Source organism: Anneissia japonica, unplaced genomic scaffold, assembly GCF_011630105.1.
Source record: "Anneissia japonica isolate Jap-2015-1 unplaced genomic scaffold, ASM1163010v1 scaffold1889_len2455224_cov183, whole genome shotgun sequence".
Lineage (NCBI taxonomy): Eukaryota > Metazoa > Echinodermata > Crinoidea > Comatulida > Comatulidae > Anneissia > Anneissia japonica.
In genome coordinates, this window is record NW_022752980.1 from 1,209,290 (window position 1) to 1,231,035 (window position 21,746).

Here is a 21,746-nt window from a genome sequence, read left to right on the forward strand (position 1 = left end):
GCTGTGAATGTACCATATATTTTTTCAATGAACTGATCTGAATTCTATCCTATTTATTTCAGTCTGGGCGATCGGCTCATTGTAGGGTTGAACAGTGATGCCAGCGTCACGCGGATAAAACGAAAGCCAATCAACAACCAGGAAAGGAGAAAAATGTTGCTGGAGGCTTTCTCTTGTGTTGACGAAGTTATCATCTTCGACGAGGATTCGCCACGGAATCTCATACTGAAGCTCAAGCCAGACATCCTCGTAAAGGGAGGGGACTACGAGTTAGAAGATTTGAGAAGTAGGCATCTGGTGAAAAAGGCGGTGATTATTCCAAGTTACTGCGAGGTCACGACATCAAGGATCATGAAGGAATGTCAAAAGCGTCTGATCGAATCTGACTGCAAGAAGAAAGTACTACCAGAAGCATACACCGAGGCATTAGGGAGTACGGACTGGACATGTACGCCAAGCAAAGATGCAGAGACATGCTTAGTCTGTGACCAGACAGACCGCACAAGTCAGCAAATAGTACAAAAGAAGTGGGGTTTTGAGAATATTTTCGTTTCTAATGCTTCTTATGCGGGAAAATTTCTGCATTTTGATATTGCAGGTAGTAAATTCTCGATGCATTTTCATGCTGTGAAAACAGAAACTTGGTACGTCTTGAGAGGTTCCTTTCATTTGGTCCTAGATGTGTATAAGAGACAGTGATCTCAGATTATAACAAAGGTATGATTCATTCGCCGCAGAAACTGATCAGGAATGCCAAGTGCCCGGTGTTGGTGGACCCAAAAGGGGACGATTGGTCAAAATATGCGGGAGCATACTGCCTGAAGCCGAACCTCAAAGAGTTCGAGAAAGTCTGCGGAAGATTCACAGTTAAAAACGCGAGAAAAGCTTTAAAAACGTACAAAATTGAGGCAATCCTTGTAACATTGGGTCAAAATGGTTTTACGTGGGTGACGCTTGATAATAAAATTCATATCGGACCTACTGCGAAGAAGGTTGTCGATGTCACAGGTGCGGGCGACACATTCATATCCATATTCGCGTGCTACTTGAACGAATCTGATGTCAGGGAAACTGTAACAATTGCGAATACGGCAGCAGGCATCGCTGTGGAACACTTCGGGACTTACGTAGTGACTAAACGAGATATTTGGGGTCAAATCCAGCATGATGGGTTAGCAGGCACACCAAATGAAGTGCAGCCCGTGATTCCGTACAACCATAGCATTGGCACTACGCACGATATACTCCCAGTACATAAAGTTACCCCAATGCAGAAATGTCAAGAAAAGGTTAGCCCTGAGGAGCAAGAAGAACAGTCATGTAGAAGAGGTCAAGCCACGAAGGAGAAATCATTTGAATCTGGGTGGAAGTCTACTAATGGCGTAGAACCCATGACAAACGCATCTGATCAATCCATAATGACTCATCAAAGTAAGAAGAAAGAGGTGGTTGTATTCACCAATGGATGTTTTGATATCGTTCATGTCACCCATGTCAATCTTCTACAGAAGGCAAAAAGGTGAGCAGTCAAGGTTTTTCCCCATTCCCTCTCGTGGGAGACTTGAAATTTTAATCATTCGTCCATCCCTGTCGCTCTCGAAGTTAGGCAAAGATCTCTTCGTCTTTCTGCGGGAAATAATACATCCGGGTATGTGCAGGGGGGGGGAGGTCGGGAAGGTTGTACGACCCCCCCCCCCAATTTTCAGAGGTCCACATTTTTTTCAAAGGCATTTTATTTCTAGGGCCTTTCACAATCACATAAATGAAAAAGCATTGATGAGGTACCAGCAATGAGTCCAAAGACCTTGTCAATTGCGTTACGTAATTTATCTCCATTCCAGCAATATGCTTTACACCAAGGAATGAACGTCCTCAGTCTGTGTGTCAATTCAGCAGCAATTTATATTTTTTTTCTTTTTTAAAATGTATTGACATTTTAATCACATCTTGCTGTTATTTCATTGTGAAAAAGGTCCAAAAAACTATGATCACGACCCACCCAGAAAAAATCCTGGATACACCCCTAGGTAATTAATTGGAGAATTATCTATCTACAGGGTGGCCCAATAAAAGTGTCTTAGTAAGGCAACTGGGTACCAGGTTCTTTAATGATAGTTCCTACTTCGAAACAGGTCCCCCGGTGCCTTACTTTTATTGGGCCATTCTGTGGAGGGGGTTGAAGTCTCATCCGCACCTTTTTGGATGAAAATCTATTCATTTCAATATTTCGCACAAAATCACCTCTTTTTTTAACATACACATGTAATTATTTTTATTATTCACACGATTTTACAAGTACATGTAATGAAATATTAGTGATTTGACAGACGGCAAGTGCCTATGTATCACGTCTCTCTCTGTTGCAGAAATAGGGTTCGTGAAAACTCACAAAGTATTGATCAATGAATTACATGGAGTAAAAAGATAATGATAATTATATATAGAGCATCAAATCTAGCTCTGAACTGATGATGTGATAAAATCGACTCCCATACTGCTACCTTTCATGGTCTAAAAACTTATTCACGGACACCGTTTTGTCGTACTCTTGAATTGACATTGGCCCACAAGCACACTGCGCATTTGCAACGCTGCTCGGAATAAAAGCAGTGGGGGTGTCTTTGACATGAACGCCTTACAAATATCTGACTGGCTCTGGCAAAATCAGGCATAATGCACCAAAAATAAAAATTGAGTTAGGCCTATTATAATATTTTGATTATCTTTTCCATAAGCTTCAAAATGATGTATGGATTGTTTCTATATATAGCTAAACAAAACTGACGATTTTATGACCATCGGAAGTTTGCAATCGTAATGCATTTTCTATTACATCCTATAACTTTAAAGTGCATGATCTTTAAACGTTGATGTGCCTGGTTTTGCCAGATCCAGTCGCATATGCTACCGATGCATATTCTAATACTGTAGTCTTTTTCGACCTCTTTTCTGTACATCTATAGGTAGGCCTACTCGCTATGGTCGAAAATGTCATACACTTCTAAGATTGATTCTATATACCCTAAACGAAACACCGTATATTTCCCATTCAACACATGACTTCCGACCGACCATAATATTTACTACTGGAATTGAATTTTAAGAAATTATTTTCGAAAAGACCCGACGATTAAACTGTTCGTGACACTTCGCGGTAAATAACACAATGTATAGCCTGTTAAATCATGCGTGTAAAAGCTAGTCTGGGTTTGACAGGGTGCCTTCTTTGCTCGGGTTCATCGTCAGTGCCAACAGACTGTAGAATTTTCTGATCCGAAACAGAAAATAATTTAAAAAAAAAGGAATAAAAGAGCCTCCCTTCCTACCATACGCACGCATATTCGGGCCAATAGCGCAAAACCTGTAGCATGATGAAAAAATCTCGAAAATAATATCTCTGTTGATGAAATATTTTGCAATATATCGCTGTCGACTGTTTGTAGTTTTTGAATAGCCAAAAGTTGTTATATCATAGAATAAAATGTACACAAAAATGTACTGCAGAATTATGGACTGAAATCAAACACGGTTCGGGCGGGACATTGGTACGTTTGATAGTGCATGGAGGTATAAAGGTATAGTGTTACCTCTAAATGGAACTTGGTTTCCTGATTTCCTTTTCCGAAAGGTCTCAGAAGACCCTATTACTAAGGGCATAGCACTTCTTCATTGCAACCTTCATAATTGAGAAAAAGCGTTTCGGGTAGGACATGATTTGGTCAGACAACAGACAGATCTCTGTGTATGATTAGATGTGGGGAGGTAGAACATCATTTTTTCCCCAAACATGTTCATTTTTCATTTATATGAGAGGGTTGAATATACGAGATATATGAAGAAGCACAAAATGAGACGTAAAATAACATGAAATGCGTGGGATCCCTATAGAAAAAAAAAAGGTTTTTGGAACGTGCATATAAACAACCTCCACAAAGTTGAGAAAAAATGATGTCAAATACGGTGGTCAGTATGAATATACAGTGCCTGGCACATTACCTCCTCAATCTTTTTAATTATATGAATATTCCTGACAAAAAACACTCACATTGAAGTACAAGACTAGGACTGAAACATGTCCCACCCGAAACGTTTTGGGCTATATTCATGATCCCAACACAAAAATTATGAGTGCAAACGAAGTGCTGCATTGTTGTTCTAAAGAAAACTATACAGATCATTACATATCAAATTGTTGTTTAAAGAAAACTATTCAGGTCATAATATAACAAATTGTGATAGCGATAGGAAAGCCTCAAATCGTCATAACGAGTTAGCCTATTGTGCGGAACATGTGATGGTACAAAGTAACACATTTTGCGCTTTTGGAACTATGATAATCTGGCATGTAGGCCGAAGAATTCCAGCTCGGTATCAGCGGTATCCACTACATGATTACATTCGTTTTTACCTGGCACAGAAGGATGATATATTCATTCCATTAATATAAGCAGCAGGGCCGCTGAGTGCGGCCTTAGGCCCCGGAGCAGCTTTGCTGCCCCGGCCCATTAGTTGAGAGTCTGGGTATTAGTTAAGAGTCTGAGTATTACTCCATGGTATTACATTATGTTAGCTACCTTGTTCTAGATTCGCAGTCGCACCTTCGGCGCCCCATACACCACGACAGAAATGCAACGAAACTAGCGGGACCGAAATGATCGGATACCGAAAATATTCGCCTGTAATGTCTTGTGTGTTGCCCGCTTGCTGTTCGAACAACCTTATTTGCATATCAATGAACTTACATAACATCACAAACTAGAGAACAAGAATCCAGTCGCGATTCCAATCTCCTTGTTGCTCAGTCATAACCTAATAAATAGTGAGTCAAATTTGGACTTTCCAACTATCAAGTCGTTTGGCACTGCTTGTCATTTCCCTATATTCACAGGCCACATTTACAGCATGATGGCACAGTCAAAACCTATGAAAGTACTAGTCATAGGGGATTTTATGTAGGCCCTACGATAAATATCACTATGGAAAAACTACGAAAATTAGTTGCGAGGCGTTTCTGCCGGTTTTCGGAAAGGAGCACTTGGATATCCGCTTGGGAGGCGCAGGAAATGTGGCCCTAACCTGTCACCATCATGCTGAAGTTACCCTCGTTACTGCTTTTCTGGAAAACGACTGTCCAACAGTTCCGTTCAAACTTGTGAATCTTCCTGGGAAAACAGTGACAACTGTGAAAGAAAGGTTCATCATAGGAGAAAAGCACGTTTTTCGCAGTGATCAGGAGAAATATGAACCGATTAACATTGATGATGTGAACACAGACGGGTATGATGTTATTTTGATCTCAGATTATAACAAAGGTGTGATTCATTCGCCGCAGAAACTGATCAGGAATGCCAAGTGCCCGGTGTTGGTGGACCCAAAAGGGGACGATTGGCCGAAATATGCAGGAGCATACTGCCTGAAGCCGAACCTCAAAGAGTTCGAGAAAGTTTGCGGAAGATTCACCGTTGAAAACGCGAGAACAGCTTTAAAAACGTACAAAATTGAGGCAATCCTTGTAACATTGGGTCAAAATGGTGTTACATGGGTGACGCTTGATATTGAAATCCATATAGGAGCTACTGCGGAGAAAGTTGTCGATGTCACAGGTGCGGGCGACACATTCATATCCATATTCGCGTGCTACTTGAACGAATCAGATGTCGGGGACACGGTAAAAATTGCGAATACGGCAGCAGGCATCGCCGTGGGACACTTCGGAACTTACGTAGTGACTAAACGAGATATTTGGGGTCAAATCCAACATGATGTGTTAGCAGGCACACCAAATGAAGTGCATCCCGTGATTCCGTACAACCATAGCATTGGCACTACGCACGATATACTCCCAGTACATAAAGTTACCCCAATGCAGAAATGTCAAGAAAAGGTTAGCCCTGAGGAGCAAGAAGAACAGTCATGTAGAAGAGGTCAAGCCACGAAGGAGAAGTCATTTGAATCTGGGTGGAAGTCTACTAATGGCGTAGAACCCATGACAAACGCATCTGATCAGTCCATAATGACTCATCAAAGTAAGAAGAAAGAGGTGGTTGTATTCACCAATGGATGTTTTGATATCGTTCATGTCACCCATGTCAATCTTCTGCAGAAGGCAAAAAGGTGAGCGGTCAAGGTTTTTCCCCATTTCCTCTCGTGGGAAACTTGATATCTTATTCATTCGTCCATCCCTGTGGCTCTCGAAGTTAGGCAAAGATATCTTCGTCTCTCTGCGGGAAATAATACATCTGGGTATATGCAAAGGGGAGGGGGTCGGGAAGGACGTACGACCCCCCCCCCCCCATTTTCAGAGGTCCACATTTTTTTCAAAGGCATTTTATTTCTAGGGCTTTTTCACAATCACATAAATGAAAAAGCATTGATGAGGTACCAGCAATGAGTCCAAAGACCTTGTCAATTGCGTTACGTAATTTATCTCCATTCCAGCAATATGCTGTACACCAAGGAATGAACGTCTTCAGTCTGTGTGTCAATTCGGCAGCAATTTATATATTTTTTCTTTTTTAAAATGTATTGACATTTTAATCACATCTTGCTGTTATTTCATTGTGAAAAAGATCCAAAAAACTATGATCACGACCCACCCAGAAAAAATCCTGGATACACCCCTAGGTAATTAATTGGAGAATTATCAATCTACAGGGTGGCCCAATAAAAGTGTTCCAGTATTACAACTGGGTACCAGGTTCTGTAATGATAGTTCCTACTTCGAACCAGGTCCCCAGTGTCTTACTTTTATTGGGCAATTCTGTGGAGGGGATGAAGTTTCATCCGCACCTTTTTGGATGAAGATCTATTCATTTCAATATTTCGCACAAAATCACCTCTTTTTTAAACATACACATGTAATTATTTGTATTATTCACACGATTTTACAAGCACATGTAATGAAATATTAGTGATTTGACAGACGTCTCTCTCTGTTGCAGAAATAAGGTTCGTGAAAACTCACAGAATATTGATCAATGAATTACATGGAGTAAAAAGATAATGATAATTATATATAGAGCATCAAATCTAGCTCTGAATTGATGATGTGATAAAAATTGACTTTCATACTGCTAGCTTTCATGGTCTAAAAACTTATTCACGGACACCGTTTTGTCGTACTCTTGAATTGACATTGGCCTAAGCACACTGCGCATTTGCAACGCTGCTCGGAATAAAAGCAGTGGGGGTGTCTTTGACACGAGTGCCTTACAAATATGTGACTGGCTCTGGCAAAATCAGGCATAATGCACCAAAAATAAAAATTAAGTTAGACCTATTATAATATTTTGATTATCCTTTCCATAAGCTTCAAAATGATGTATGGATTGTTTCTATATATAGCTAAACAAAACTGGCGATTTTATGACCATCGGAAGTTTCCAATCGTAATGCATTTTCTATTACATCCTATAGTTTTAAAGTGCATGATCTTTAAACGTTGATGTGCCTGGTTTTGCCAGATCCAGTCGCATATGCTACCGATGCATATTCTAATAGACAACCTCTTTTCTGTACATAAGTAGGCCTACTCGCTATGGCCGAAAATGTCATACACTTCTAAGACTGATTCTATATACCCTAAACGAAACACCGTATATTTCCCATTCAACACATGGCTTCCGACCGACCATAATATTTACTACTGGAATTGAATTTTAAGAAATTATTTTCGAAAAGACCCGACGATTAAACTGTTAGTGACACTTCGCGGTAAATAACAACACAATGTATAGCCTGTTAAATCATGCTTGTAAAAGCTAGTCTAGGTTTGGCAAGGTGCCTTCTTTGCTCGGGTTCATCGTCAGTGCCAACAGACGTAGAATTTTCTGATCCGAAAGAGAAAATAATAATAAAAAAAAGGGATAAAAAAAAAGCCTCCCTTCCTACCATACGCACGCATATTGGGGCCAATAGCGCAAAACCTGTAGCATGATGAAAAAATCTCGAAAAAAATATCTCTGTTGATGAAATATTTTGCAATATATCGCTGTCGACTGTTTGTAGTATTTGAATAGCCAAAAGTTGCTATATCATAGGATAAAATGTACACAAAAATGTACTGCAGAATTATGGACTGAAATCAAACACGGTTCGGGCGGGACATTGGTACGTTTGATAGTGCATGGAGGTATAAAAGTATAGTGTTACCTCTAAATGGAACTTGGTTTCCTGATTTCCTTTTCCGAAAGGTCTCAGAAGACCCTATTACTCTATTACTAAGGGCATAGCACTTCCTCATTGCAACCTTCATAATTGAGAAAAAGCGTTTCGGGTAGGACATGATTTGGTCAGACAACAGACAGATCTCTGTGTATGATTAGATGTGGGGAACTATACAGATCCTTACATATCAAATTGTTGTTTAAAGAAAACTATTCAGGTCATTATATAACAAGTTGTGATAGCGATAGGAAAGCCTCAAATCGTCATAACGAGTTAGCCTATTGTGCGGAACATGTGATGGTACAAAGTAACACATTTTGCGCTTTTGGAACTATGATAATCTTGCATGTAGGCCAAAGAATTCCAGCTCGGTATCAGCGGTATCCACTACACGATTACATTCGTTTCTACCTGGCAAAGAAGGATGATATATTCATTCCATTAATATAAGCATGATATAAGTAGATCGCGTTTACTGTAATTGACCAATGAGAACATTTGGCGTTCTGTCAAGTCAGTGCAACTAGGGATTTTCATGAAACAAAAATTTTCATTCGCCGAGAGGACGATGACGTCACGAGAAAGTAAGTTTGGTATTGAGCGTAAGGTATTTTATAACCGGACTACTGCCCTATTCTCAAGTTGTGCTGATCCTTTGTGGAACATAAATTTTGACAGTAGGCAGGGCCGCTGAGTGCGGCCTTAGACCCCGGAGCAACTTTGTTGCCCCGGCCCATTAGTTGAGAGTCTGGGTATTAGTTAAGAGTCTGTGTATTATGTTAGCTACCTTGTTCTAGATTCGCAGTCGCACCCTCGGCGCCCTATACACCATGACAGAAATGCATAACAAAACTAGCGCGACCGAAATGATCGGATACCGAAAATATTCGCTTTTAATGTCTTGTGTGTGTGGAAGTTGCCCGCTTGCTGTTCGAACACTATTGCAGGTCGAGATCCATGGCTAAATGGAAAAAAAGGATTAGCCTTTATCTGGTGGATATACTATGGCGATATTCTCTGGAAGTCAATTGGCATACCAACTATAACTTTCGCAAGTAACATATGGTTCTGTGACAATAAGACTTCCATGCAAAAAATTGAAAATATTCAATACCAAATGGCTAGATTCTTATTAAATGCATCCAGATATGTTGCAAAGGAAGCTCTCTGTGGTGAACTAGGGTGGCAAACAATAGAATCCATACAGACGGAAAGAATATTAACATATTTTCACAGACTTCAAAATATGGAAGAGCATCGTTGAAGAGCACGTTTACTATTTAGAGCTCTCTTTGCACTAAAAAACAAAAGTATTTATTAGAAAGGGACAGCTACCATGCATCAAACCTAAAATTTAAAGCCCGAACTAATTCATTGCCTCTTGAAGGGAGAAAACAATCATGGTCTCCACAAAACTTAGGCCAATGTTTATTATGTAATTCCAATGATAAAGAAACAATAGATCATTTTATTTTTAAGTGTAATAGATTACAATTTATTAGAGAACCTATTTTTAAAAAACTACAAGAAGAACTATGCCACAATGACCTAAATCTAGTTTGTAGCTTATTTATTTCGGGTTCTTCTGAACTAAAGTATCACCTTTTTCTAGATGATCTTGAAATTCATTATGAACACCAAATTATAACAAACCCAATTTTAACTTCTTTTAATTATGAAATGGCAGGAAAAATCTTTACCAAATATTGTAATTTTTTTTAACTAAAGCATGGGAAGAACGTAACAAAATCTATAATACTTTTTCATAAATAAATTTGTTGGAAAGAAAAGAAAAGATGGAAAAAAGAGAGAAGGGGATGAAGAGGGAGAGAAAAAAAAGAAGGAAAAGGGAAAGAAGAGATGATGAGAAGAAGAAGAAGAAGAAGAAGAAGAAGAAAAGAAGTTGTGGAAGTAAGGAAGAAAAAAAATGTAAAGAGAGAGAGGATGAGGAGGGAGTGGAGAGGAGAAAAGAAAAAAAAGAGAGAGGAAAAGGAAAGAAAATGGGAAGGGAAGGGAAGGGAAAGGGGAAAAAATTATTATTATCATTTATTTTTTTTCTTTTCTTTTCCTATAAGTTTCTTATATGTTTTTTTTCAGTTTATTCAGATAAAATGTAATGCATTCTCCGGGAGATGGAGTGCGCGCCGTCGGGTTTCGGCATTGGTCACGCATTGTCATGAATTCCTGGCAATGGCGTGAATGGTGTCGAGAGCAGTGGTGTGTTTTGTAGTTCATTTCCTGGGATGCGTACTTTTCTTTTCGTTATTAGTTTTGTAAAAAAAAAAAAAAGTACTGTATTTTTTTAGACGGTGTATTAGGATAGTAAGAAATGTCTATTGCTAGACAAAATTAATGTACATATGTTTTTTTTTTCTTTAAATCTTATATTGTGAATTATTGTTGCACATTTCTATTGTGCCTCTGTTACAAAAGAGAAACAATAAAGTTATTATTATTATTATCTCTTAGATTTTCACACCTAAACATAAGCAATCCTTGACTGATGCACATATATTTTTTAATGTTATATGCCATAAATTATATAGTAGGCTACGAATAATGATTTATTTCGTGATTTTGAACATTTTCACGCTTTTCCCGTTAAAATTGGCCTAGTACTTACGAAGATATGATATTAATCATTGTTTTTGTAAGGTTTTGGTCATAGGAGTGATGTTTTGCCCTACCTGACGTGATATCGCACCGAATACTCAGTACGTCCCCAAATACTAGCGAAGAAATTTTTTCGCTAGTATTTGGGGACATACTAAGTATTCGGTACGATATCACGTCAGGTAGGGCAAAACATCACTCCTATGATTATTTCCTGACGCAAACTTCATATCTTTATAGCACTTGCAGTACCCGCTGCTACTAGGGGATCGGATTCATCACTCGTCACCAAGCGCAAGTTCGGTGGTCTAGTGGTTAAAACATCAGGCTAGATACCTGGAGGTCGTGGGTTCGATTCCCACCCGAATCACTTGCAAATTTTTTCGCTAGTATTTGGGGACGTACCGGTACTGAGTATTCGATACGATATCACGTCAGGTAGGGCAAAACTCCTATGATTATTTCCTGAAGCAAACTTCATATCTTTAAGGTTTTGGTCAGCTATTTAATATAATACCCTACACCCCTCTGCTGATAACCATTCAAGCAAGGCCTTACTTATCAGCTCGACAGAGAAACGTGGTACGAAATGAATAGAAACGCGTTCATGAAGTGGGGCGATAAGTCTACGCCTATGTATTTTTACACAGTTTTGAAGAAGATGGAATTGTTTAATCATGGACCTATTATAGGTTCATGGTTCGAGTCACTCGGAAGTATAGCAGTTAGTGAGGATTCAAATTCATGAATCAGTTCGTTAGTATTTATTTGAGTTACTTCTCTGTGATCGAGCTTCGATAGTTGTGACATTTTTGTATTGAGTACACAAGCATAAGCGCCCTCCATAGTTAAACATGAATTGTCGCTATCCATTGTGATTGCCTATTATTCATCAATTAGTTCAATTTCTGTTGTACTATATAGCTTTTAATATATAGTACTATGTAAGCAGGGATTTGCAACAAGGTCTTGGACTAGGCCTCTATACTATAGTAGGAGGCCTGGTCCTAGTCTAGGTCTATAATATAGTAAAATTCTGTATAGGTAGTCATTATGATTACAGGTTTACATTGTTCCAAGATCAATATTAACGTATTTATTTTTCATTGAAAATAATTTAAAAAAAAAAACTTTTAAAAATATTAACTTAAGGATATTAAAATTTAAAAAAAAAAATACACTTCAACAAAAAAAAATTAAGTTAACTTAAAACACAAACAAGAATAATTGGTATACTTGTACTGTATTTTCTGAAGCGCCGTTCGTTTTTGGGGTTGCTACAATTAGCAGTTGTTACATCAGTGGCGTCACGCTGAGGAGGGGGTGGGAGGAACGCCAGGGCCTTAAGCGCGCCCCCCCCCCCGACATTGTTTAAACAAATAATATAAAATATAATACTGTAGTTTCATTCAATGGGGCCCCCGACAGTTTTAAACAATAAAAGCTGGGTTCTGATGTTTGAGATCATGCTTCTGATTTTGTGATCAATCTGCTTTGCAGATTGATATTCAATCTCCAGCAAATTTTAAATAGCATCCAAAATCCTCCTTTTTGAAATGTACGGAAATAGATAGTGCTTTTCCTTCGTTGGATCACTCGTAACTCCTGATTGTAGCAACCCCAAAAACGAACTTTATATCCTATCGTGTTGTTTGTGTTTTAAGTTAACTTTATTTTTTTTATTTTATTTTTTTAAATTTTTTTTAAGCGTACAGGTTTGGAATATTTTAAAATCATGAAGTTAAATTATTTAAAGTTTTCTTTTTATTTTCAATGAAAAATAAATGCGATCGTTAATATCGATCTTGGTACAATGTAAACCTGTAATCATATTTCATTTCATTTCATTCATTTCATTTATTTATTCGACCAATACACATTTACAAAAGGTACAGTACAACAAAAATTATGGTCAGGGGCAGCTTAAGCAAATTTTACTAACTCATTGAGAGTCAGCTGCCCCATTAATAAATATAAACATAAAAGGCATTTAAATACAATACAATAAATAGCAGAAATAGGCCTATCATAATTTTTAAAAACAAAAAAAAAACAAAAAAAACAAATAAAACAAACAGAGTTTTACTATATTATAGGCCTAGACTAGAACCAGGCCTCCTACTATAGTATAGAGGCATAGTCCAAGACCTTGTTGCAAATCCCAACCCACGTAAGCCTGGCCTATAATGCCTAGCATAGGGCTCGTGATCGCTGTACCCTGACCATTAAAAATTAGCAGACGCACTGGGAAGCGTTGTTCACGGAATTGGACTGCAGTGAAAAATGATTCCCCCATCATTAATGGAACAGGCAACGTCATGCTTGGCTGATTAGTTTTGATTTACATTTCGCAAATCCAGTGCCATACGCAGCAAAAGTCAATTTCTAGTGTTGTTGTCAGATGCATTTCAAACCAGGCTGGTTTTTTTTTTACGTTTTGGAATAGAATTTGGAGAGGCGTTTGATCAATTCAGACCTACGTTTTGAATTTGAATTACATTTTAAAGAAATTAGAACTACATTTTGGAAAATTTGAACTAAGTTTTCAAAAATTAGAACTTCATTAAGGGAAACTAGATCTACATTTTGAGAAATTTTTGATAAAACAGACATTGAATTTTGCAATTAACTTGCATGGACTTTTGCTGCGTATGACACCCCATAATAGGCCACATTTACGGCATGATGACACAGTCAAAACCTATGAAAGTACTAGTCATAGGGGATTTTATGTACGATAAATATCACTATGGAAAAACTACGAAAATTAGTTGCGAGGCGTCTCTGCCGGTTTTCGAAAAGGAGCACTTGGATATCCGGTTGGGAGGCGCAGGAAATGTGGCCCTAACTTGTCACCATCATGCTGAAGTTACCCTCGTCACTGCTTTTCTGGAAAACGAGTGTCCAGCAGTTCCGTTCAAACTTGTGAATCTTCCTGGGAAAACGGTGACAACGGTGAAAGAAAGGTTCATCATAGGAGAAAGGCACGTTTTTCGCAGTGATCAGGAGAAATATGAACCGATTAACATTGATGATGTGAACACAGCCAGGTATGATGTCATTTTGATCTCAGATTATAACAAAGGTATGATTCATTCGCCGCAGAAACTGATCAGGAATGCCAAGTGCCCGGTGTTGGTGGACCCAAAAGGGGACGATTGGTCAAAATATGCGGGAGCATACTGCCTGAAGCCGAACCTCAAAGAGTTCGAGAAAGTCTGCGGAAGATTCACAGTTAAAAACGCGAGAAAAGCTTTAAAAACGTACAAAATTGAGGCAATCCTTGTAACATTGGGTCAAAATGGTTTTACGTGGGTGACGCTTGATAATAAAATTCATATCGGACCTACTGCGAAGAAGGTTGTCGATGTCACAGGTGCGGGCGACACATTCATATCCATATTCGCGTGCTACTTTAACGAAGCTGATGTCGGGGACACGGTAAAAATTGCGAATACGGCAGCAGGCATCGCCGTGGAACACTTCGGGACTTACGTAGTGACTAAACGAGATATTTGGGGTCAAATCCAGCATGATGGGTTAACAGGCACAACAAATGAAGTGCAGCCCGTGATTCCGTACAACCATAGCAATGGGACTACGTACGATATACCCTCAGTACATAAGGTTACCCCAATGCAGAAATGTCAAGAAAAGGTTAGCCCTGAGGAGCAAGAACAGTCATGTAGAAGAGGTCAAGCCACGAAGGAGATGTCATATGGATCTGGGAGGGAGTCTACTAATGGCGTAGAACCCATGACAAACACATCTGATCAATCCATAATGACTCATCAAAGTAAGAAGAAAGAGGTGGTTGTATTCACCAATGGATGTTTTGATATCGTTCATGTCGCCCATGTCAATCTTCTACAGAAGGCAAAAAGGTGAGCGGTCAAGGTTTTTCCAAATTTTTTTACCCTGCTGCTCTCGTGGGAGACTTGAAATTTCATTCATTCGTCCATCCCTGTGGCTCTCGAAGTTAGGCGAAGATCTATTCGTGTCTCTGTGGGTAACATGGGTGTATGCAAGGGGGTAGGGGGAGTCAGGAAGGTCGTACGACCCCCCACCCCAAAAGATTTTTTTTCGTCAGTCTGTTTGTCAATTTGTCAGTAATTTCTATTTTTTTCTTTTTTAAAGGTGGGGGGTGCGGGGATGAGACAAGTGGCCATATATTGCTTATTTAACCTTTCCTGAGTTCGGGAAAAATAATTAAAAAATTCAAAATGTTGAGATGTAAGGATAATTACAGAAACAAAACATGATATGATGAGACAGGATAATCAGCTGAAAAGGAGGCTGATCCCTTTTTTCAGTAGCTTGGTAGCATTTTCTAACCAACTCATTAATATTCAAGACAAGTCTGTCAATTAATTTTTGGCGAGCAGCTGATCGAAAAATCGTCCCGACGATCGAGCGACTAGCCTAGATACAGTACAGTACCTATCTATTTAACATTCAGCATAATAATTACCTATATACATATAGTCTACATGAAAAATATTTGGTTCATTTCTGTTGTGTTTTTTGTAAACTGATGATGGGTTGAAGGTAACCCGAAACATGTCTTCTATTAAATCTTTTGTGTTATTTTTAAAATGCGTTGTATTTTTTGTCAACTTACGTCCACTAGATGTGTATAAGAGACAGGCTGTGAATGTACCATATATTTTTTCAATGAACTGATCTGAATTCTATCCTATTTATTTCAGTCTGGGCGATCGGCTCATTGTAGGGTTGAACAGTGATGCCAGCGTCACGCGGATAAAACGAAAGCCAATCAACAACCAGGAAAGGAGAAAAATGTTGCTGGAGGCTTTCTCTTGTGTTGACGAAGTTATCATCTTCGACGAGGATTCGCCACGGAATCTCATACTGAAGCTCAAGCCAGACATCCTCGTAAAGGGAGGGGACTACGAGTTAGAAGATTTGAGAAGTAGGCATCTGGTGAAAAAGGCGGTGATTATTCCAAGTTACTGCGAGGTCACGACATCAAGGATCATGAAGGAATGTCAAAAGCGTCTGATCGAATCTGACTGCAAGAAGAAAGTACTACCAGAAGCATACACCGAGGCATTAGGGAGTACGGACTGGACATGTACGCCAAGCAAAGATGCAGAGACATGCTTAGTCTGTGACCAGACAGACCGCACAAGTCAGCAAATAGTACAAAAGAAGTGGGGTTTTGAGAATATTTTCGTTTCTAATGCTTCTTATGCGGGAAAATTTCTGCATTTTGATATTGCAGGTAGTAAATTCTCGATGCATTTTCATGCTATGAAAACAGAAACTTGGTACGTCTTGAGAGGTTCCTTTCATTTGGTCCTTATAAACACTGCAGATGCATCAAGGAGGGTAAAGAGGTTGTTTCCAGGTGATGTCTGGAATATAAAACCATTAGAACCCCACCAGCTGATGGCTATGGAGGACCATTCAGTTGTTGTAGAAGTTTCCACTGCTGATCTTAAAGACGATAACTACAGAGTAGAAGCTGGTGATAGCCAAATGTAGGCTTCAGTTGATGCTGATGGTCATGCAGTACCATTCTTTTGTTGTAGTAGCTTCTAAAAAGAGGAGAACTCGTGGGAGGAGAATTACCTTGGTCTCTCAGAACATGTCATTATATTTGGAGGTCTTTGTATGAAATCATCACATATTTAATCGGGTCAAACTTCAGCAGCAGATCTTGCCTGTACAGGCAAGATCGATCTACTGCTGAAGATAGACATATGTGATGATTTTATGCATAAAGCTCAAAATCGAAAATGTCAGATAGTTCAAGATACCTGTCGGCCCACGAACTATAAGGAAAACTATGTGATAACCAAACGTAGGCTTCATTGTTGACAACGACCATTCAAGTTTTGTAAAGAAGCTTAACGAAGACAACTCTATAGTAGAAGTTGTTGACCATGACCATTTAGTCGTTGTAGAGTAAAAGATGCCCACAGCCTGCTGTTGGCTCCGGTCTTCGTTAACTCAACAGAAGTAAAAGTCATATAAGATGTTCTGATTCAACATGTTTAATATTATTAACCTCATCATGTTTAGTCAAAACCTAGTGTAGCTGGTCATATAACACCATTTATTTGCATCATCCCCTTCACTTTAAAGGTATTTTTAATGGAATTTTAGCCTAGCATATTCAGTATTACATTCAAAGAGGTTTTCAGGAGAATTCAACATGGCGTTAGATATATATATGTATCATTTAATTATTTATTACATTTATTTCGCTATTTACCTTAATTGATATTTTTGCACAGATATATATGGGTATTATTTAAGCGTTTCATAATTAAACACTCTAAATACAAGCGAATCGTAGATTTATCTCTCTGATTGTACTCTTTGCCCCTTTTCCCACCCATAGTGGTGCACATGATAGGCAAAAATACATTTTTTTAAATCGATATCATTATTGCTTGATGGTGGATTTGTCAAATAAGGTATACTAAAATATTTGCTTTGTCAGTTTAATTTGATTGAAACTTATTATAAAAATAAATCGATATCATTATTGCTTGATGGTGGATTTGTCAAATAAGGTATACTAAAATATTTGCTTTGTCAGTTTAATGTGAATGAAACTTATAATAAAAAAAAGTCGGAGTATACCATCTTGGCCTCATGGTCTGTTGGTTTGAATCTCTTTGTGGAGAATGTCTTTATCAAACTAACACATAACATATTGACAACTGATGATAGATATTGCATATATAAAAAATTATACTGTAGAAGTACAATAGATATTATACACGTTATACTGACTACTGTATACTGTAATGCACTGTATTGAAATATGAATGTTTATACTACAAAAAAAATGAATATATTATATACAGTGTCTACTAACACACATGCCGTCAAACCAATTTTTTATATATGTTTATTCCAACCACTAAACGTTTGTTTTTGATGAATAGAATAAAGTTATATAAACAATATTCAACTGTGAAAGCATATATGCAATGGCACAACAGTTATCACTGCTTATTTTACAAGCAGCGATACAATATACATAGAACGTTTCTTTAATTCAAAGGTTGTGATAAAAAATGCTGAATTTTTTTTACTGTTATTGCATTAAAGGAACAAAAATTCTAAAAAAGAAATGGCACCTCTATTTATTAATACTTTTTATTAAGTTAGTGGGCTATGTTCAAACACATTAGGTTACACTAGCGTGAAGCCGGTCTCGCTTGTTGTGATTTTGCCTACGATAGCTGCGATGACACACAATTTGTCAAAACTCTAAATCGTGTTGTAAACATAAAACCTCTCACACCTTGCCCCAACTGCCGCGCACCACCAGACGATTTCAGACTGAGTGTGTCCTAATTTTTAATAAAGAATCGCAACGTGTGAGACCGACTTTACGTTGTGCAGCGTGGTGTGCACCAGTTTGTTTTTAGGTAATAAATGCAACGATTACGGCATAAGTGTTCAGAAAAGTAAATTGTTTTGATCTGTGTCATCAGAATTTAAATAGAAAAGTCATTAACAAATCCTTGCCAAAAGTGCATAATAAAACTCTTCAATTTTGTACAATTGGGTATTTACACATTTCCTTTCATTTTTTCCTCTAATGTTGTCACACTTCATCACTCTGCTTTTTTCTCGCATTTGTTTCATTTGTTCTCGAATCCTCTTTCCGATATTTCTTTGTAGTAAACAAATCAACCAAGTTAGAAAAGGGAAGCTCAACGGCTATGAATAGGCCTTTATATACATAGCAACAGTAAATGCTAAGTAATAGAAAATTTGCAAAAAAAACAAAAAAAAACAAACAATGGGAATCAAAAATTGTGATTAAAATGTACATAAACCACTGAAATTTGAAAACCATGTATCGAACTCGCGCGAATAAGCGCCCGGGCGCTTAAAATATTTTTTTTTGCACTTTCTGAGGGGCGCTTATTAAAACGGGGCGCTTGATTAAACGGGGCGCTTATGAAAACAGAGTGGAAATTTAGGGGGCACTTATGAAAATAGATGAAGGAGTAGGGCTAGGCATAGACAAATATGTAAAAAGAATAAAGTTGGAAATATACTGTCTGTCCAGGGATCGGAGCTTTCATCTGTCCAAGAGAAATATCCTCATTTTGATATTGACCGAAGAAGAATGCATTTCCACTCTATGAGCTCAAATCACGCCAACAACCACAGTCCCAGGATTGATTGGATTATTGACTTGCTAAAAAGAAAATCTTTCGAGGGGGCGCTTATTCAAACGGGGCGCTTAAGGAAATTTTCACGTTAGGAAGGGCGCTTATTCAAACGGGGCGCTTATTCGCGCGAGTACGGTATGTGGATTTAGTTCACAAGAACATGGGTTCAAAGCAACTGTTTGTTTGAGTGCTCAAACAGAAGAACAGATGAAGGAATGGATGACTGAATTTCACGAGAGGTCATTAACTACTCTTCGATTAGCAAGGTCTTACCTAATTGTGGAACAAAATTGGTATTTAAGGTAGGCATAGTTCAGTAATAACAAAACATGAACGATGTACAATATGATTATACACATTTATTTTTTTTAATTAATTTTGTAGGATTTAATACCTCTTTCATTCATTGCCTTTTTCACTTTTGTTTTTCTTCCTAAAATATTAATAGCAACTTGAAACTGCTAACAGGGTTTAGTCCACCATAGCTGACTTGTTTTTAGTGTAATACAATTTTATTTTATTGTAGTAATTTTTATGTATAATATTGTTATCGCCAAATGGGTATCACCAAATTTATTTCAATTAATTTTATTATAATATATTACTTTAAATTTTAATTTATAAAAACCAAAATGATTTTACTGTATTAACATTTTTTACTAATGCTTCATAAAATAATAAATTCAACAACAACAATTGAACTTACCTTTAGTTTGGTTCAAAAAATGTTTATTGAGGAAACTCTTTAAGTAGCAATGGGAATGGAATGAGAGGTGCCGAGGGGAGGGGTCATTTTGGGAAGGGTTCCCCTCCAACCTGCATCCCTATCCCTTATACACATCTAAGGAATGTCAAAAGCGTCTGATCGAATCTGACTGCAAGAAGAAAGTACTACCAGAAGCATACACCGAGGCATTAGGGAGTACGGACTGGACATGTACGCCAAGCAAAGATGCAGAGACATGCTTAGTCTGTGACCAGACAGACCACACAAGTCAGCAAATAGTACAAAAGAAGTGGGGTTTTGAGAATATTTTCGTTTCTAATGCTTCTTATGCGGGAAAATTTCTGCATTTTGATATTGCAGGTAGTAAATTCTCGATGCATTTTCATGCTGTGAAAACAGAAACTTGGTACGTCTTGAGAGGTTCCTTTCATTTGGTCCTTATAAACACTGCAGATGCATCAAGGAGGGTAAAGAGGTTGTTTCCAGGTGATGTGTGGAATATAAAACCATTAGAACCCCACCAGCTGATGGCTATGGAGGACCATTCAGTTGTTGTAGAAGTTTCCACTGCTGATCTTAAAGACGATAACTACAGAGATATTTTACAAGGGGGGATGGTCCATTGTATCATCCCCCCAATATTTTGATTATGTACGGTATGGCATAAAATGGAGCTTTACACACTTCAAAAGACTGTCACAGAAATAATTTTCACTGTCTTATGCACTTACAAAGATGAAAATTAGCATAATGTATTAATGTTGATAACAAAATTATTTTATCTGGTACCAATCTAAGCTCTTCTTTCCTTAAATGTTAGATGTGCTTGCAAAGAGAGCCACATTCCACACTGAAGGGTGTGTACGACATCAGTAATGTTATGTCAGTTCCAAGAATGTTTAAGGTTATATCGGTTGATGAGGAATTTATTGATTAGGCCTATAATAGCAAATTGCTTCAATTTATTTTGCAAAAACAAGGTTTCCAGCTTCAGAGGGGGGGGGGGGAACACATCCCCTGCCCGCACAAGGGCACACATTGGCGCTAACACCAGGCGCGTAACAGGGGTCTTGGGTCAGAGTGGGTATTTATTTTCCCGGTTAGTAATTTACCATACTCACCCCACCCAACTCCCCATATAGAAAACAATAAGACATAGGGCTTATCTTATTTATAATATAGGCCACACACGTGTGTTTGAAACTAAATATAAGCATTTTCATCATGGTTTTATTTATTACAACATATTCTTGCACCATCAATACACATTACACATTGATATTATTTCACTGTTTTTTAAATCTATTGTGCAAAGTATTATGACTTTTTGTATGGTTTGTTTCTACAACTCTTTTAGAGAGATTGATAAGAAACTGTTTTATAGAATCACTAAACAAGCTATTAAGATTACAGGCCAACAAGTTTCATCACCTGATGTTATTTATAAAGAAAAAATGTCTCTAAAGCCCGAAGTGTTCTAAAAGATGAAATTTGTCTTTCTTGAGTTTTGGGACTATTATGTGTTTAAATAACTTAAAAGGATAAACCTAAAAAACCCTAAAATATGCGTGCGAAGCGTGCAAAATATTTTTGTGTTTTAAATTCTAATTTCGTCGGAATTGATGAAAACTCCCTAAAATGTGCAATTTATAGAGGAAATTGGCCTACCGTAACAAAAAATGCGCGCAAGGAATTTGAGAATTTTAGCACTTTCAGAGGATGCATTTGTCAAGGGGTGGGGAAAGATTTTCCAAAGATGGATATTTTCCCCTTGTCCCCCGGTGTTTTTAATTCTAATTTCGTTAGAATTGATCAAAACTCCCTAAAATGTGCAATTTTTAGAGGAAATTGGCCCATGATTACAAGAAACGCGCGCGAAATTTGAGGTTTTTAAGATGAAAAAGGCATTTATAAAGGGGTGGGGAAGATTTTTCAAAGATAGATATTTTCCCCTTGTCCCCCAGTGGTTACGCCATCGGGCAGCATAGATCAAAGGAGTTATGACATTTTTTGAAGTGTGAGTGAAGAGAGAAGGGGTTGCAGGGTGTTGTGAGTCTGGTCATTATGATATC

General features: G+C 38.0%; 2 protein-coding genes and 1 non-coding gene across 3 annotated transcripts in view; all 3 read left to right on the plus strand.

The window, feature by feature from the left end:
• LOC117122511 (bifunctional protein HldE-like) overlaps window positions 1–699 on the plus strand; it is a 2,724-nt gene extending 2,025 nt beyond the window's left edge. Inside the window, exon 2 of the mRNA XM_033268099.1 lies at window positions 63–699. Coding sequence (XP_033123990.1) covers window positions 63–699 — 637 coding nt within the window. The remainder of the gene's footprint in view (window positions 1–62) is intronic.
• A 20-nt stretch (window positions 700–719) lies between these two features.
• Window positions 720–18,316, plus strand: LOC117122512. The gene is made up of 3 exons (XM_033268100.1): window positions 720–1,519; window positions 4,957–6,114; window positions 15,489–18,316. Exons 1-3 carry the CDS (start codon window positions 720–722, stop codon window positions 16,285–16,287), a joined length of 2,757 nt encoding a protein of 918 aa, XP_033123991.1. The 3' UTR covers window positions 16,288–18,316.
• On the plus strand, window positions 11,077–11,149 carry Trnas-aga. The gene has a single exon. It is a non-coding gene; the product is annotated as a tRNA-Ser (tRNA).
• Window positions 18,317–21,746: the final 3,430 nt, after the last annotated feature.

What these genes read in the sequence shown, in the direction of transcription:
- LOC117122512 (XM_033268100.1), top strand. Translation starts at nt 720, where the DNA reads ATGATTCATTCGCCGCAGAAACTGATCAGGAATGCCAAGTGCCCGGTG. An exon ending in CTTCTACAGAAGGCAAAAAG is followed by an intron (nt 1,520 to 4,956) that starts GTGAGCAGTCAA and finishes GATTTTATGTAG; the next exon opens with GCCCTACGATAAATATCACT. An exon ending in CTTCTGCAGAAGGCAAAAAG is followed by an intron (nt 6,115 to 15,488) that starts GTGAGCGGTCAA and finishes TATTTATTTCAG; the next exon opens with TCTGGGCGATCGGCTCATTG.